This window comes from Thermobia domestica, chromosome 11 (genome assembly GCF_964235325.1).
Source record: "Thermobia domestica chromosome 11, izTheDome1.hap1.1, whole genome shotgun sequence".
In the NCBI taxonomy this organism is placed as follows: Eukaryota; Metazoa; Arthropoda; class Insecta; order Zygentoma; family Lepismatidae; genus Thermobia; species Thermobia domestica.
Window position 1 is genome coordinate 92069757 of NC_137464.1, and position 17700 is coordinate 92087456.

General features: G+C 34.4%; 2 protein-coding genes across 3 annotated transcripts in view; one reads left to right on the forward strand and one right to left on the reverse strand.

Moving 5' to 3' along the window:
• Nucleotides 1-17700, reverse strand: part of LOC145664283 (salivary alpha-glucosidase-like) — a 138497-nt gene that overhangs the window by 91962 nt on the left and 28835 nt on the right. The gene's annotated exons all lie outside the window — the stretch shown is intronic.
• The window catches only part of spas (spastin), a 471098-nt gene continuing 455301 nt past the window's right edge, over nt 1904-17700 (forward strand). The window contains exon 1 of one of the 2 annotated variants that reach the window (XM_081730817.1): nt 1904-2376. In XM_081730817.1, coding sequence (XP_081586943.1) covers nt 1932-2376 — 445 coding nt within the window. In that variant the 5' untranslated portion in view covers nt 1904-1931. The remainder of the gene's footprint in view (nt 2377-17700) is intronic. The other variant, XM_081730816.1, reaches the window with a different exon arrangement.

Sequence of the window (17700 nt, forward strand, 5' to 3'; positions counted from 1 at the left end):
AACCAGTGTTCGAAGTGGCAAAAAAAAAAAAAAAAAAAAAAAAAGCGGTATGTTTTATTACGATTTTCACTCGACATACCGGTTATCCAAATGTTAAAATACAGTGAGGTATGTTGCCTTAAAAAATGTTTTTCTATTTACATAATGACTAAAAACCGTTGGACATGGAGAGACTTTGATCCCCGTCAACAACTTTCTGAAAAGATTAAAAAAAATCCCCTTATGTTGTATTATGGTAGGAAATTATATACGAAAATGGTTTAAAAAGAGTATTATATTAACAATTTCTTACAGGAAAACTCCCGGACCCCACACGACTGATGGATATTCCAAAGCACCGGAAGATCCGCCCCCACAGACAACCCCTAAATTCGCCCATGCTTAAAACACATTTGCATTAAGGCAAGACAAAACACACGTACATAAGAAAGAAACAATTCAATATGGCACATCAAAATATACATTAGATAAACTTCTTTGAAGCCACATTTTAAAAACAAAAGGTAGGAAAAAGATAGGGATGTCGATATTGTCAACTTAGAAATTCTTTTTATATAAGAAATAAAATCTTTTTACGTGCAAAGATATTCGTCAATTACTGTATTTAAAAATGAATTTATTAAAGGCATTTAGCATTTACTTTTCACTGGCGGTATGTCTTGATCACTGAAAAATCAGAGGCGGTATACCTTCATAAAAAAAAAGAGGCGGTATGGCATACCGCTGCATACCGTTTCACTTCGACCACTGATACTAACCCTATTTAATAGTAACTGAATAGTAATACTGTTTTATCCCATTCAATATAGTGCACTTTAGAACTAGGGGCTGACCCAGCGGGTTCGGCTTCATTCCCAAAGCTTCCTAACTCAACATACATTTGTTCACTTTCTGAATAAAACTATAATTGTTTGACAAGGAAATGATTGATGTAGCATGAATATTTGATCTTACACTTCATCTGTAATTTCTCTTGTAATTACCTATATTTTTTTCTGAAAATACACGTGGAAGTATTTTACAATTACTTATTGTCTTTTCGGGTGCAGAATAGTACTCGTTCAATACTTCATAGATACAGTGGCATCTAGTATCGGACCCCTCCCAACAAAAAATTTAGGTGCGTGCCTGCTTTACACACATTTATTGCACATATATTTAATCTATAGATGTGTCAATTTTTTTTACATTATTTGGAACATTTGGGCGAAAGTTAAGTAGATTTAAAGAGAAATTTCAGAAAACTAGATGTACAACATATTGCAAACAACACGAAAGACTGGTATTCGACCAATAATATTCTCTTGGGGCACTCGGTCGAAAAAGGCCAGTCACCCTGAATGAGGTTTTCCTGGATTTTCCTCATTCACACCAGGCAAGTGCCGGGGTGGTACCTAATTTATAGGTCCCAGGCCGCTTTCTTCCTTCCGAGCCCGTTCCCCAGACAGTGTGCTCGCCGAGGGAAGTCATTCGTCAAATGTGACGGGCTAAATGGCCTTAGATGCTGAAAGCCCAGAAATCTAAATTCTAAACCCTAAATCCTTTACAAAATTGTTGAATACGATGATAGGGATCAGGCTGCCCCTTGCAGCACTACCTAATTATTTTTTAACCATGAAATAGGACAAAATAATCAATTTATGCCATTCAACATTATATTCTATTCGTCTTTAACAATAATAATACTGTTTGTATATATTAAATTTTGGCCTATTTCGATACTAAGCTATTTTGACTTAAAATTTAAAATATTAATTTATAGACCAGTACAATCCTCAGAGCTGGGAAGTTTCTCTTTTCCCATTTTACGAAATCACAAGAACCTGTACCGTGTCCCCATCTAACGAGCAACATTGTAACAACTTTCAGCTACCTCAATCATCAAACCGCTAAAAACGAACCGTCTGTTTTCCCTGACGTCATATCGCGGCATGTCGTACAGTGATGGCGGACGGATGCTGCGTAAAGGCAGCACGAAGTCTCCGAAAAAATCGCGAAAATCTGAAGAACGAACACCAAAACCCGAACCAGAAAATGTGCATAAGAGAAATTTGTATTTCGTGTCTTTTCCGGTGATATTTGTGTTTAACATTATCCGTGCTTTAATTTATCAATTATTTGTGATTTTTAAATACTTGTATCAATCGACTTCTCGTGTTGTGGTTCGATCCAAAACAAAACCACAGAATGTTGAAATTGTAATACCAGATAGTGAGAGTGAAGTTCAAGAATATCCACAGGACATGTCACAACTTCAACCAAAACATCCGACGGGACCTGGTCCTGGAGACCCACTTTTAGCAAAGCAGAAATATCATCATCGGAGAGCATTTGAATACATTTCTAAAGCATTGAAGATAGATGAACAAAATGAAGGTAAGTTAAATGGAACTTAAAATATTATACGTTATTTATCCATTTATTTTGGAATAAATAGTGTGTCACTCATTATACTGAAAATGAAAAGTGAATTTGCCATCCGGCCCTTTTTGGCAAACTTGCCGTACTTTAATACTGACTTGATAAACAAACTGAAGGCTCATTTAACTACATTTGAAATTTAAATATTTTATTGTGAATTACTAGATTCCCAGTTCTTCATCGTTATCATACGATGGATATTATTACGTGAAACAGAAGTTTGAGTTCGTGATATCGAGGCAAGTCGTGCATGTTACAACACGCGTCCAACCGACATGTGAAAAGTAAATCGGAGCCTTTCCTCTCGAAGGTGAGATGTAGTCTCGGATATAGTATACGAGAGTGCCTCATCATTTAGCGAGGACTCACGAAGTACAGTCTTTTAAGGATTATTCATTGAGGATATAGGAACTTGAAAATGAGGTAAAAATGCGACTTTCATTTAATTACTGAGTAATATAAAATAAAATGTACGTCGGTTTGCGTTGCGTTTCGTTGTGTTTTATGGTATGCGAAGAATAATAATGTGCCCTTGTACGTAGTGTATGAGTATATGTGGGGGATTTGAAACACATATCGCATGTCACGTGCACGTGGATGCTTCTTACTACTTCTAAATGTAATAAAATCATTTTTATACGTAGTGGAACAATAGGAAGTATCCACGCGCACAGATCATGAGGCACTGTTGTATACTATTACCTAGTCTCAGTCATCGAAGCACAGTGACGTACAGTTGTGGGAATATTTCAGTTTTAATTATGAAGTGCAAGGGTAGTACCGGTACTTGTAATTGCCTTTAAATCAGATGCAAATATAGTGACACTAATAGCGTGTCTCTAATATTTGTCTAGGCTATGTTAATATAACGTTTTATATTGATGAATTGTGGGGTTTTATTGAATGTAATGTGCATCTTATCTGTCCACTCCCATTTCAGAAAATATGTATGATTCTCGCTTATAGTGAAAATCATCACTAAAATTGGTATACTTTTTCTAACGTTAGTTTTATATTGTATGGAATGAGCGTCATTTAAAGGTGTCCAGTTTTTATATAAGTGATTTGTAAAATTATAGGTTTTCAACCTAGGGTTGCAGCTGTTTTTAATATTATTTTTAGGGGTTAATTCTAATTGCGGGGGGCAAATCGGATGGCATTTAGAATCTCCTCCAACTCGTTTCATGGCTCCAGAACCCAGTACCTGTTTTTTCTAAATTGTGATACAAACGAGTCTTACGGGGCTTCGAACCACCTTCACTCGCTGTCGGTCGCTCAGCCACATTTTGTACGGTAACACTGGAGATCGCAAGGTTGGGGAGAAACTAAAAGATACTCACCAGTACAAACAATGAAGGCAAATACAACATATTGTAACCTATCCTAACCAAAATTAGGCTATAGTTATAAAAAGTGGATGAATTCTTAGAAAAAATCCTGCCCCCTCCCACGTAATTAGAATTTAACCTTTTTTTTTTTCTATTCATTTTCTCCTGGTATCACCAAAAATGACTGTCTTGTTCTGACCTTGATTGTAATAAACATTGATATTGCTATCAACAGAAATGCGTTCATTTTGAATAATTTTTGCTGATACAACATCAGTGCCTCTATATGGTATTTATTTATTTCAATCTTTAATACGGAGTAAGGTCATAGGCTGCTATTCAGTGGATTAAGCTCAGTAGACCCAGTAATAAACCTTGTCTAATCTAAACTGACTTCTTGGATGTAAGGGAATATTGAAAAAGCACGAATATCGTAATGTATTTATTGAAGAAAACATGTTTACTTCTGGGCGTATATTCAAAATATCAGGGTTGGCTGGTTTAACCCAAGGTGGGTTAAACCAGCTGTTTTTTTTTTTTTAAATGGTTTAAACCAAAAAACGAAAAATGTTCGTAAAATCGTGATAAATACGAATACATATTTGTGGGTTATCACGTTTCACTCTCGTATGTTATTCGTATTATATTCAGATCTTCATTCCCCATTCATTACTCAAAGAAATTATACTACAAAAGTAACTTTCGTTATTTTTTATAAGTTTATGGATGTTTCTTTTGTGATTTTTTTTTTTATAATTTGTTATTATTGTTATGCAGTTGCAATCAAAGAAAAATTCTAAATATTGTTTCGTTTTAATAATGTGTACTATTGATAAAAAAATCGAAATGCAGTACTATTTTTTGGGGGAGAGATGTTATACAAACCCCACGAGAGACATTTATTGAAGTCTAAAGTATCTTTGGTATCTATTTATGTATAAATGGGTCAGGGCAAAAGTGAACTAAAATTATTCGTATCTTTATTCACTTTTCTTAGTGATATGCAAGTTAAGTCGTTGCAGTTTCTTTAACATGGACTAATAAAAGTCGTAGTGAATTTACTTGACTAAATTAGTTCTTCTGTACTCTGCAGTATTTTGAAATTGCCCATATGTAATTCAGTATAATGATCTCACTTGTGCAGATGTTTTATCCTTTTGTCCTTCTCAAATGACTCTTGACAATTATATTAACAAGTACGTAAGGATGAGTACAACGTATTTTTATCAGGAGTCCTTCGTGAGTCGGCAGACTTGTCGCAGTTGTGGCCACTTAGTCCCGGTTTCGAGTTCAAATGGAGGACAGTTTCTCTCGGATGTAAGCCGAGAAGCGGTTTGGATTCCGCTTTAAGCGTATGTGGCCTCTTCCAGCATAACCCGGTTGTTGCATAATAACACCAAAACGAAACAAACTTACTTCTATCGATATGGGATATGGGTTAAGTTTAGAGTTACCCCTCCACTTTTTATAAAAATCAGGAAAATTTACAGGAGAAATGAGGTAAGAAATGATAATTTGAAGTTTTTATTTGATGTTTAGGAATGTAAGTTTGGCAGAAGAGTTATGTTTAATACGAGAAAAGATATGTGGAAGTTAGTACTATTTGCCGGATGCGGAAGGTTTCAGCAGCATGGTAGTTGTAAAATATGGCGAATATTGCGAATAGGTGTAACAGATGCGCAAAAATAATGAAGAAAACCTTTTAAATTTTGTGAAACCCACGGAGTACTGAAGTTAAGTGAAATGTAACAATTTTTAGTACTTTAAGTAGTGTTTTTTGTATGTTGTAAAGTCCAAGGGCACCTTCAGACTGGAGGGGCAACTCTAAACTTAAGCCTGGGATATAAATACATAGAGCAAATTATTTAAAAAAAAAAAAAAAAAAAAAAACCTGGTTTAGGCCCAAAAAATCTTTTTTGTTTTTTGTTTCAATAAAAAACATGTTTTTTGCCAACCCCAGGGTGGAAAAAATTATGATTTTTTTATAATTCATTTTTGTTGATTTTTTTTATTTAAATCAAATCTTTCTCGTAAATTACAGGTCGCGAACTGATGAAAAAGCATTAGGAATTAGTATTAAATGCTAATTATGCCATTTAAGTGGAAGTATTAGGGTTGAATTTTGAATTAATCCTCAATTGTTATCCTATATCAATCCCAAACAATGTTTCTTAACCCCTTTAAGTTATGGCTTTGTTTAAAGGTAAATTAAAAGTTTCAGTCAAGCAGCTACATCATCATCCCTATTTATCCTAGGATCATGGTTCATACATCATTCTATTCAGAATATTCAGAATAGTCTCCTTTAGCCTAACCGGCATAACCGTGGGACGTAAAACTTTTTTCTATTCAGAATAGAACAGCCTTTGAAACGGCAACATTCACATTTCGCTATCGTGTCCTTGAAGCGAGAAATTTTGTAAGAAAATGGGATTTTTTTCTGATTTTTTTTTTTCCAAATTTTGATCCTCTCTGGATTCCCTTGTGTTAATGCACATATCTCAAAATCAACTGGGAAATAATAAGGGGTGTAGTAAATGTGTATATAAAATTTCAATCTATCTTTAATAGTAAGGGCGGGAAAAATATTTAACAATGAGCTAAGAACATCCCCACAATGTCCCAGATAACCTGCATGTAATATAAAAAAATTCCTCGGACATCCCTGTTTATCCTAGGGTCGTGATTTTTACATTATTCTCTTCGGAATAAAAGAGATTTTCAATCATACCATTCAAATGTCTCCATCGTGTATCTGGGGCGGAAAAATCACGAAAAAGGGATTTTCTATTAAAAATATACTTTTTTTACTTTTTACCCCTCTGGACCAACCCCCTGTTTTAAGGTAGAGATTTGAAACTCTGAAAAATACTAAGGGGTGCGTTGAATAAATGTGCAAAATTTCAATTTTCTAGGTGCAAAAGTAAGCCCGCGAAAAATAATATCCCCCAAATGCCCCAGATTCCTGTATAAAACAGGATCTCAGGTAAGTTTCCTGAAACATCTGTACATCATTCTCTTCAAAATAGAACCACATTTCAAACTGTACCATTCATATGTCTCCATCTAAATCGCGAAACAAACTATTCTTTAAAAAATATCCTTTTTTATATATTTTCCCCTCTGGACCCCCCCCCCCCATGTTTTCACGCAGAAGTCTGAAAACATCTGAAAAATACTAAGGGATGCACTGAAAGAGTGAGCAAAATTTCAGTCTTTTGAATGCAAAATGTAAGCCCGCCAAAAAAAATAAATAAAATAAAATAAATAAATAATAATAATAATAGGCATAACAAAATATATCTGTTTTAAATTTGTGACGTCATCACACACTATGTCTCAACGCAGAAAGGCGTGATAGCATATGTAACATGTTCTGTAATGCCTCCAGTCTTGAAAAAAAAAAAACTAAGTATAAAGGTTTATTGATATATTTTTAATCGAATAATGAAGTTTCGATTTTTAATAGAATAAAAATAGGTAATATAATTTAAAAGGTTAAGCATTAAGGAAAAAAATAGCAACGTTTATCAAAATGACACTTTTTTTCACAAAAGTTACTGATATTTGGTAGGGACATATTTTTTAAAAAATTGGAACTAGCTTGAGGCACGAAATACATAAATTTCGCCTAAAGTTCTAAGTCTTAATAACTAAATAAATAAATTAAAAAAAAAAAAACTGAGAGGGAATAGGACCCCTCTAAATACGCCCTATTATCTGGGAACAAACAAGCAGACGCGCACACGGAAGAATTTTCGTCTTAAATGTCGATGGTGATTTCCCCGTTGGAATACTTAACGATTTAAAAACCTAAACCCATTGTTACGAAGAGAAGAAAGCAGGATTGCTCTGTTACCCGTTCAAAACGGGATTTTCCCTAATCATCCAGTGCATGACACTTGTTTTCATACTATACTGTACATTTGAGTCTCCCATAAACGAAATAACAGAACAGAAACGAGATTTTACTTATTTTCACTTTAAATTATTTTATTTCGGAATTTGATTTAAATTAACGATTTTTATTTAAAAAATCAAGTGATTTAAATCAGACTGATTTAAATCAATCCAACCTGGCCAACCCTGCAAAATATTATAAGAAAACTTAAAGTGGTTACAATTAAGTAGTTCAAAATATTAAAATCTGAAATAATGTAGGCCTAGATAGTGTTTGCATAATGTTTCTCATTGCTAACAAGTTGATAGATTAGTGAAGGATCTTCGTTAGCGTATGACACTGATAATCTTTGAGAGCATAGCAAATAGCAATAGTTTAGATAGTTTAGATCATAGCATTTTGGAATGTTCCCAGTTTGATTGTTTGCGGTATTCAACGGATGACTTGATTACTTTATCTGTGTATCTTGAATTTCGTACTGCACTAATGGAAAGGCAATATAAATAACTGATTTTGATGATAATGGCTTCGAACCTTTCTTCTCTTCAGATGGAAAGAAATTGTCGAGTTAGGATGCGATAAAATAGTGTGTAAACTATTTGTATTTGATGCTGCTTTTGGAAGTTTTTCGGATTGAATTCGAGAATGTGAGCATTACTGGTTACATTGGAGTTTCCATGACTTTCTAGCACACGTACCGTGTGCATAAATCATTAATATCTTCCACAAACCTACTTTTCGTTTATTGATTGCTTGGTCGGTGATCAATTGAAGGGTGCATTAGTACGGTAACGTTTTGTAGAGCATGTAGAATTAGTTCGGTAGAATACAATAATGTGTGAGCTTGATTTTTTTCTTATTTCTAAGTTTCATATTTTCTTTCTCACTCCCACTGACCAAGGCACCAATACTGAAAAGCAGCCCCCCCCCCTAATCCAATTTGATAGTAAGTTAACATGTTCTGGCTTTTAAATGATTGTTACTGACATGAAAAGTTTAATTGGAACAGGAACTTTGTTCTAAAATTTTACCCCTCTCATCACCATGCCAAAATAATTCCTGTTTAGGATGCTTCAAATTGTGTGTTGGAGTATTTGATGAAGCACGTTTCATAATTAATCTGAAAGCAGCAAAATTTGCCAAGTCAAAAAGCAAAAACACAGGCACAAATAGCATAGATAATAAGCAGACAATATTCGTAATTCAGCTTAATTTCTTATAATTGCTAGTTAATTGTGAAGAACATACATTACTGATAGAAAGTATTCTTGGTTTCACTTTTGCTTAGTATCCGTTTCCAGCAACGAGTCTTTATGAGACATGGACCTGCAGCTTAACGTGTGATCCGAACCATGTGAGCTCCCGCCGGGAATCGAACCCGGTTTCTCGAACCTTGTTTACGTTATTCGCTTAGCCATGAGGGAGCATTGGAGGTATTCTTGTGAAGACTTCATCTCAGATGACTGTTCGTAGTCTTCACATAGAGGATGTTGTGTGAATGATTTTTACATATATTCTAGGATGGCATTTAGTGTCTCCCTCACCTCGTTTCATTACTTTAGAACCGAGTACGTTGTTTTTGTCTAAATTGTGGTAAGGGTAGAAGGAAAAGAGGGACCCTGCGGGGATTCTGACTCTTTTCGCTTGCGCAGCTATATTTCGTGAAATAAGTAACACTGGAGATCTTATATATACAAGATTTATATAGAGGATAAATGTAAGCCTCTTTTCTATATAAATAAAAATGAAAGTGACTGTGTGACTTAATAACTCTTGAACCACCAGACCGATCTCGATCAAATGTTTAACATAGATGAGGGTCGGGTCTGGAATGGTTTTATCATTTCACTTTGACGGTGCAACGTAGGGGCGAGAGGAAATACATAAAAATAATCGAAAATGACCGATATTAGTGTCAAATTCATAGTTTTCAGGTTCGCTGAGATGAACAGTGACACTTCCGGTGCAGTTTAAATCCAAATTCAGCATCGCAACTTGGGAAAGGGGTAGATATATAAACATGATCGAAAATGACCGATATCAGAGAACGCTCCAGTAATGATAAATTAAGTGATTAACATAACAATAGGCTATTACTGCTTTTTCTTATTTTAACCCAGCGAAGCGTGTAATTAACACTAGATGCCTATAAAAGATTTCGTATTTTTAAGATCTGTAAATGAAATATAGATATTAATTATTAACTAAAAATAGTGCACTGTTCGGATATTAATAGAACAATTGGTGCTTGAAATAAATATAAAACACACTGTGTGCAGAGGTTTTCGTTAGTGAATATAGTATCGATATCCATAAGTTCTTATAACTACTTTATTATCACTGAAGTACCACATCATAGCATGTGATTAGCTAGCTACGTAGCATCATTTAAATTTTAAACCATCCTGAAGATGAGCGCTTGAGAAATGTGCTCGAAATATAGATGATCATTTGGAGAAATGTTTGGTTAGGTTAAGTTAGCATTTATATTGGTAATTGAATATATTTTAGGTTCGGGATAAATTAGAACTCGATAACAAATTTTTAGAATTTGGTTTTTATCCGAGAATACTATTAACAGGACAAACTGGATAAATAGTACTGTGAAAAAAATCTAGTGACCACACTCCTATTTCCAGTCGACCTCGGGGGCTGGATCTTTCGAGCTCTATAAATATTGCAAGAAAGGAAAAACACCGGAGACATTGAATTTAATCATCATGTAATGTGTACAGGGGTGTCTGCGTACATGTTTTAGTAGGGGCGCAGGTTGTGCCTATGAAAATATTTGTGGGGGAGGGGTAATTTTTTCATTGAAAATGGCATAATCAAAATGCAGAATGGTAAATTTAGAGGGGAAGGGGCAGAATGGTATTTTTGTAAGAGGTTGGTTTGAAGTCCTTGAGGGTTATGGGCGCCTCGAAATGTGTATGTATAATATATATTTTAGTACTGTACCTAAATCTTTGCCTTTAAGGGTTTGGTAGTTTATTTTCGGGAAAATAAAATAAAAGATCCTGGTAATATATGCCATTTTTCTGTTCTTAAATGAATATCCTTTTTATTCTCATTGTTTAAAAAAAAAAAAAAAAAAAAAAAAAAAAAAAAAAAAAAAAAAAAAAAAAAAAAAAAACGTTTGTAAAAGAAAAATGTAAATGGTTGAGTGGAAGAAAAGGTTATGCCTTAACTCCGCAATTTTAAATAAGAATATTAAGATGGCAATTGCGAAGTTACCTGAGCGACGAAATAGTGAATTTGATCTAAAAAGCCAAAAGTAATTACTTTGAGCTATTGGGTATCAACTGTGACAGCCGTCTGGCTAGCCATAACTAACTCTTTGTCGTTTGTAACGCCTAGTATATATTTATGATACAGTAAGGCATTGTTTCAAACTGAGTTTGTGCAAAGGGCACTCAGTTTTCATGAACGTACAAATCCACCCCACTACCTTATCGTACTTCTAGGTAACTGTCAGGAACAGAGCGTAGGCTATTTGATTTTTTTACTGGTTACTTGATGCAGATTAAGAATATGTGTACCAATGCAAAATCATTACGTTCTTTTCGATCCAATCGTCTCAGTTCTTTCAAAAGTGGCATGAGCGGTGCCTCTCGGGCAGATTTACTTTAGGGAGGCGTAATTATTATGGTTATACATATGGCTTTTTTAAAATTTATTTATTTATTTACGGGCAGCGTTGGGTATTTCAGCACTGGTATGCTACAAAAACATCTTCGAACAGCTGAAGATGGAGTGTGTTCTGGTTACAGTTTTAGACTGCGCAAAATTTCCTGTCGCCATTAGCGACTAGAAATTTAGAGCGGGCGACCAGTATTCAGTAGGAATGGTTTGTGCCTAAACTCACAGGGCTGCGCGGTTTCTGTTTCGCATGAAAATAATTGTCACTGAATGAGGAAAAACAATGTAGTTTTCACAACGTGAAGTCTTAAGATAATATATTTTTTAACATGTATGTGAATTGTCCAATTCACAATTATTATCGTGAATCAAATTGTCTGGTTTTAGAATTTTATGCCCTGACCTAATCTCTTTCTTTGTCAAACCAAAGGCCGTGGAGAAGGGACCTTTCATAATTTGTATGTGAGAGATACTGGTTACTATCATTTTTGGATTGGCGAGTGCGTGTGACTGAAATTTTGCGCCCTGGTTTCAGATAATGAAAATTTTCGGAGGAGATGGAGAGTGAATGGTACTGACAAAAGAGTAGGATCTGAAGAAAGTAAATGCATTTAAATACCTAGTTCCACTGTGAGTAAGGATGGGAGTTTTGATGCGGAAATAGAGCACAGAATTAAGGTGGGATAAATGAACAGGAAGAACTCAGGTATTCTGTGTAATAAAACGAAGTGTCAGGCGGAAAGGAAGAGCCTGTAAGCTATATTGAGATCCGCAATGCTGTATGGAGCAGAGACTTCGGGAATCAGGAAGGCGCAAGAGAAGATTCTAGACGTAGCTGAAGATTACTCAGGTGGGTGTGTGGGGTTACCAGGGTGGACAGAAGCGAAAGAATAAAAGGCAGCGTTAAAGTGACTGAGATGTTGACAAAAGTACAAGAGAGGATACTACAGTTGTATGATCGGTTATGAGAATAACTTATAATTGTTGGAAAAAGAGTTAGGAAGATGAAGAAAGTAGGAGGTAGAAGAGGAAGATCAGAGTAAGAGAGACAGATTATGTGGCTATGGAATATAGAAGAAAATATAGTTAATAGCGAATGATGATTGGGACCAAGGAACATGCAAGCAAATCATCAAAATTGCCGACCCCGCGTAAGCAGGAAAAGACAGAGTAAAAGACGATTATTCAGTTATACACTGTGTTTGTTGAATTTACTAGGTTTGTACTATTCCCGTGTCAACTTTTACCTAGTAACTTCCCTTTCCTAGTATTCAACTCATTATTAGTTGATTTGTTGAAAAACTGTTGAGGACTAATCAGTTCGACTTTTGGAAAGATAATCACGGTAGTGTGTAGTGATACCTGTTGTGTCAGTTTCAAAATTTGTTTCCATTGTAGGCAGATTTCCGCTTACCAGTTGCATTAAACTTGAACAATATATCATGACTGGTATTAATTACTGAGTAGCATAATCACATTGTACGGTAGTGTGCATGCTGTAAGTCATTATTCTTACCCTAGTTTGGGAAATGAGTCGGGAAAGTAGAGCAAGTTACTTTGGGAGTAGTTTTTTTTTTTTTTTTTTTTTTTTAAGACAAAAGGGGATTGACTCGGCGAAAAAAAAAAAATGCATCAAAGGGAAGTAATTGTTGAGTCTGTGGAGAAAATAACATGTTGTGGACAGCTTTCCTTTCTCGTTGAACCTCAGCAAAATGAATATTTCTGAGTTTTCTTCTTACTCCTGTGTTAGAATTAACTCTGCCAAAAATGAATAAAATAACATGAACTGGTTACGAACCATTATAAATTAAAGGAGTGTGCAAATCTTATATCACGTTTGTTTTTGTGTGCTAGGTCTCTATTTCCGCGTCTTTAAAGTGGACCGGAAGGAACTGTGTGTGTCACCAGCGTAGATTAGTTGTGAGGTGCCGGTTACGTTTCTCGAGATAAGAATTGAATTTTGTTCTAAATTATTGTGAAGGACTGATTTTGTCTCCGCATCAGAGAATTGAGTTTTTATCTGAAATTTTTATAGTATTGCAGGTTACTTTATTTTGTATTCTTGACAGTTTCAAGAGTATTTGTGAATAAGTGTTCATGTTCTTGTCTAGTTGTTTTATATTTTTTTAATGTCGTATAAATGAATTCAAAAATGTCCTTCAGTTGTTTTTCCGTTTCTGTTTTCCTTTGAGTTCTTTAACATTTATATTTAATTGATAAATTTTTGGAAGCGTAGTATCCTTCGTGGTTTTCTCTCTACTACGATACTTAATCTAGCTCTAAACGAGTCTTGTATTATTTTATACCCAAGAGCACGGCGTAGTAACTAGATTGTGAGTAAGACGGATTCAATAATTTCGACTACCTTTTGTGTGCTATTGACCATTGATTTTCAGAAGGCAGTGAGTTAGAGAAATTATGGACTTATATCTTCTGTATTAATGAAATATATTATTGATACCGTAATTGTAGTTATAGAACCCTTCTTTAGTGATAAGTGACACAACTCAGAATTATATTTTAATTGGGGCGATCTGAATATTTGTACCGTTGCGGTTAACACGGATGAACAGATTATATAATTGCTCTCTGGAAGGAGTGATGTGTACCTTAAAGTGCTATGTTTATACGCAAGATTCTTCTAGCCTTTAGAACCATTTTCAACATTGTATATAAATAAGGACGATTTTTGAATTGTCACTTTTCTGTTACTGGAGATATCTTTCAGTCTTTTTATTACGTTCTGTTGCAACGTTGTTTGATCCTTCAGTAGGAATTTCACTCTTTGTACGTCAGCTTTGTATAGAATTTTGTAACATTGTTCTTCAAATGTTCTCGTGGATGAACGTTGTAACGGAAGTCGAATGGAAGTTAGTTAGAAACTTCCTGTTTAAAATCTGTTAAAATCTGCCTTTTCTTTTTAATGAGTGACCTTAACATCAATGTTTTCTGCGGTTTTTGTATCCCGTATTTCCTCTTTTTGCAGTTAGTGTATCCCGTGTAAACATGTATAGATTATATCGACGGCTTAGTTTCAAAGGAAAGTATCTACAAGTTTTTTTTTTTTTTTTCATACGAACATTTCTGACATTATCAGGGCTCGAATCTTTCTTTCTTTGAAATGATTATAAGTAAAACTTCCTTGCAAACTATGATTGATCAAATAAAGAGCATTTTGTATTATCAAAAACTAAAATCAAATACGAAAAAAGAATTCCTTTTCGCGATTCTGAAAAACTACCTTTTTGTAGATACGTATCTATGACACTAAGCCGTCGATATGTACTTTTGTGTGGGCTTAGGTAGTTTAGTAGTATAATTTGTTTCTCTCTCAAATCTCTTGAAGAAAGCGTACAAATAACATTTTGTGTGTACGAGCTGTCACACGATTCTGCTAAATTGTCATAGATTTTGTATGCTTATGATGATTATTATTATTCGGAACCCTCCTCCGTGACTGGACAGGACGTTTGCGCGCGAGGTACATAATAAAAAAATCACAATTTACGACATATAAAGTAAGCTAGGCACTGAAAACTAAATGCGAATCAAGATATATATACATTTCCTACACTTCTATCTTTATCTCACCTCATTTATCTATCTATTTTTCTCTTATTTATTCATCTAAATTAAATAAAAAATATTTAAATGAAAATCATATAGTTTTATCTTTTAAAATTTGCATTTGCTGCATCACCCCGTCTAACTAAAAGTTTTGAAAGATGGGAAAGCAAAGAAAGCTGTCTTTTAGTCTGACTAAATCGAAATGGAACTAGATCTCCAATATTTCCTGTTCACATGTTGAATGTATATGGAAGGGTCAAAAATGATCAAGAAAGGACCAACAATGTGCTAGAAGCTGCTCACTGCGCGTTGCAGTCTGAGTTGCAGATGGACCATCCTTCAATGTGGAGACTCATCGAAGCTCTGAGGAGAAGGCAAAGGAAAAGAGATTTGGTGTTTGAAATAATGGTGCGGGATGAAGAGCCACCCAAAAAGAGAGAGAAATACATAAGGGCCGATGACAAAATCAGAAGAATTGTAAATAATTTTGGTAATGTTGAATTCATTAAGTATTTATTTTATTTTATTTAACAATCACCTGTTACAACTCAGAGGCCATTTTACACTGGATATCTAACATCAACAATGGAAAGAATTTTGGGAAGGTATTGGCCAGGGCCTGTTTAGTAGGTACCATCCCGGCATTTGCCTGGTAGGACTGAGGAAAACCCGTCAAGATGGTCGTCAGCGGGAATCGAACCCGCGACCTCCCGAATACGGAGCCAACCCTCTACCACTTCAGCTACTTTGCTTGGTAAAGAGTATTTAAGATGGTTAGCCCACAACTTCTTCATGGATTGATTTTTCGCTTGTTCACGATTCTTGTACATGTTGATCTAATTTTTGTTTTATATAAGAAAGCTAGAAAATGAAGGAATCAGACGAACTGTTAATAATTTTGTTAATGTTAATTAAAACATATTGATTTAATTTTTGTATTTCTTTTTAAAAAGTTAATACCGGTAATTACATACTTATCAATATTAAAATTTGTTTTCTTTCGTATGCCAACCGTTTTCGTTTGCCAAACTCTTCTCTTCCTTAAGTCCAATAAAGAACTACCAATAAAAGATTTCCGCGCACTTGAGTTGAGGGAAAGACCTTCCTAAGGGTGTCTAAGCCATTGAGTTCAGGAACTGCAGTATACGGTATTTCTGGTATCACTTTTTTTTTTTTAAAATTAATGTTCCAATATAAAAATCAAAACTTAACACACTTTTTTTTTTGTCCCATGGTAAGCATTAAATCTGCATTAAAGAAAGTGGCGAAAGAAAAAAAAAATTCAAAGAGAAAAATAAGTTAAGTGTACATATGTTGATCATTTAGCCACTAAAAATGTGTTTGACATTCGCTTTAAGTTCTTTAATGGAATAGACCCACTACGTGTGTAATGTAGTCAATCATATCTAGTCTGGTCTATTTACCTTTGGCTTGAAAAGTTATCAAATAAAGCACACTTAACTTTGGTTGAAAGTTAATTAACAATTAAATTTTGTAAATTTAAGTTTTTAGAATTTTGAAATTCCAGTATTTCTAGTATGTAAAACAAAATCCAGTATAATTCAAGGACTTCCACTACAGTAGACATCTTGTGATATCTTGATTCGAACTTAATATTCAGCGCCTAACATAACGACTTTTTAATTTAACTCGCGCCCAAACGTCCAGTACCTAAACGGCGGGGCCCAAACGTCACGTACGCCCTCCGTCACTAGGGCGCTTAGTTCAGGTGCACGAACCCTGGGTTCGATTCCCGTTGGTGAACATCAAACATATTACAGTAATTCAGATCTTGCCTGTAACTATAGGTCTTATCCTATATAGCAGCGTTTCCCAACCTTTTTCAACTTGCGGCACACTACAGATATAACTTGAATTCTCGCGGCACACCCATATATATATATATATATATATATATATATATATATATATATATATATATTATTACTATTATTATTTGTAAATATAAAATACCGTGGTATTTTTATGTGATTACTGATATCCTTCTTACAAAGAAGGAAGCTCGATCACTGATTTTTTCCCGTGGTAAATTACTATGCTTATTTTTCATTCTAATTTTAAAATAGAAAACAATTGCAATGAAATATAGGACTCGGGTTTTTAAAAATCCACTTTCTCTTTCGAAAACTGTATCTACCCTTTAACTAAAAGGGAAGATCACTAAATAACACACAAATAAATAAATCTTCTATACTTTTAAAATACAAATGTAGGTAATTTGTATGCATGTTTACTTTGTTGAATTTATTGAATGATATGTTAAAATTTCAAGTTATGAAATAGTCTGCAACAATAAAGAAGCAATAATGGTCATGACAATGATAAATACGTTTTTCAACATTAAAAATGCACAGAAAAGTAACACGGTATGAAACTTAAAGTTGTAGATTCATAGTAGAGGTTCATAATAATATGAAATACAAATATACATTTACCTCTATGTCTTCCAATTTGGTTCCTATAAAATTAATAATTTGTTTCGATTTCCTCGCGTCACACCGGTTGGGAAACGCTGCTATATAGCCTTGCTGCTAACGAAGAACGTGAATGCAGATCAATTAATTAATCGTGACATTACTTCGTAAGGTGGGTAGAGGAAGGTGAAACTCTTTCTTTTAAACCCACTTGCTACTGTAGTATATTATGTTGCAGGAAGGTCTCTCACAGCAAGGACCAGATATCTCCGACAGGACCATTCGAAAAGTAGGATTTAATGACAGACATTCTGAACATAAATAATTTTGTAATTGTTAATTTGAATAACGTCAAGAACATAAAATATGTCTAGATGAAGTATAAATGGCTATTATTATGGCTAGGCAA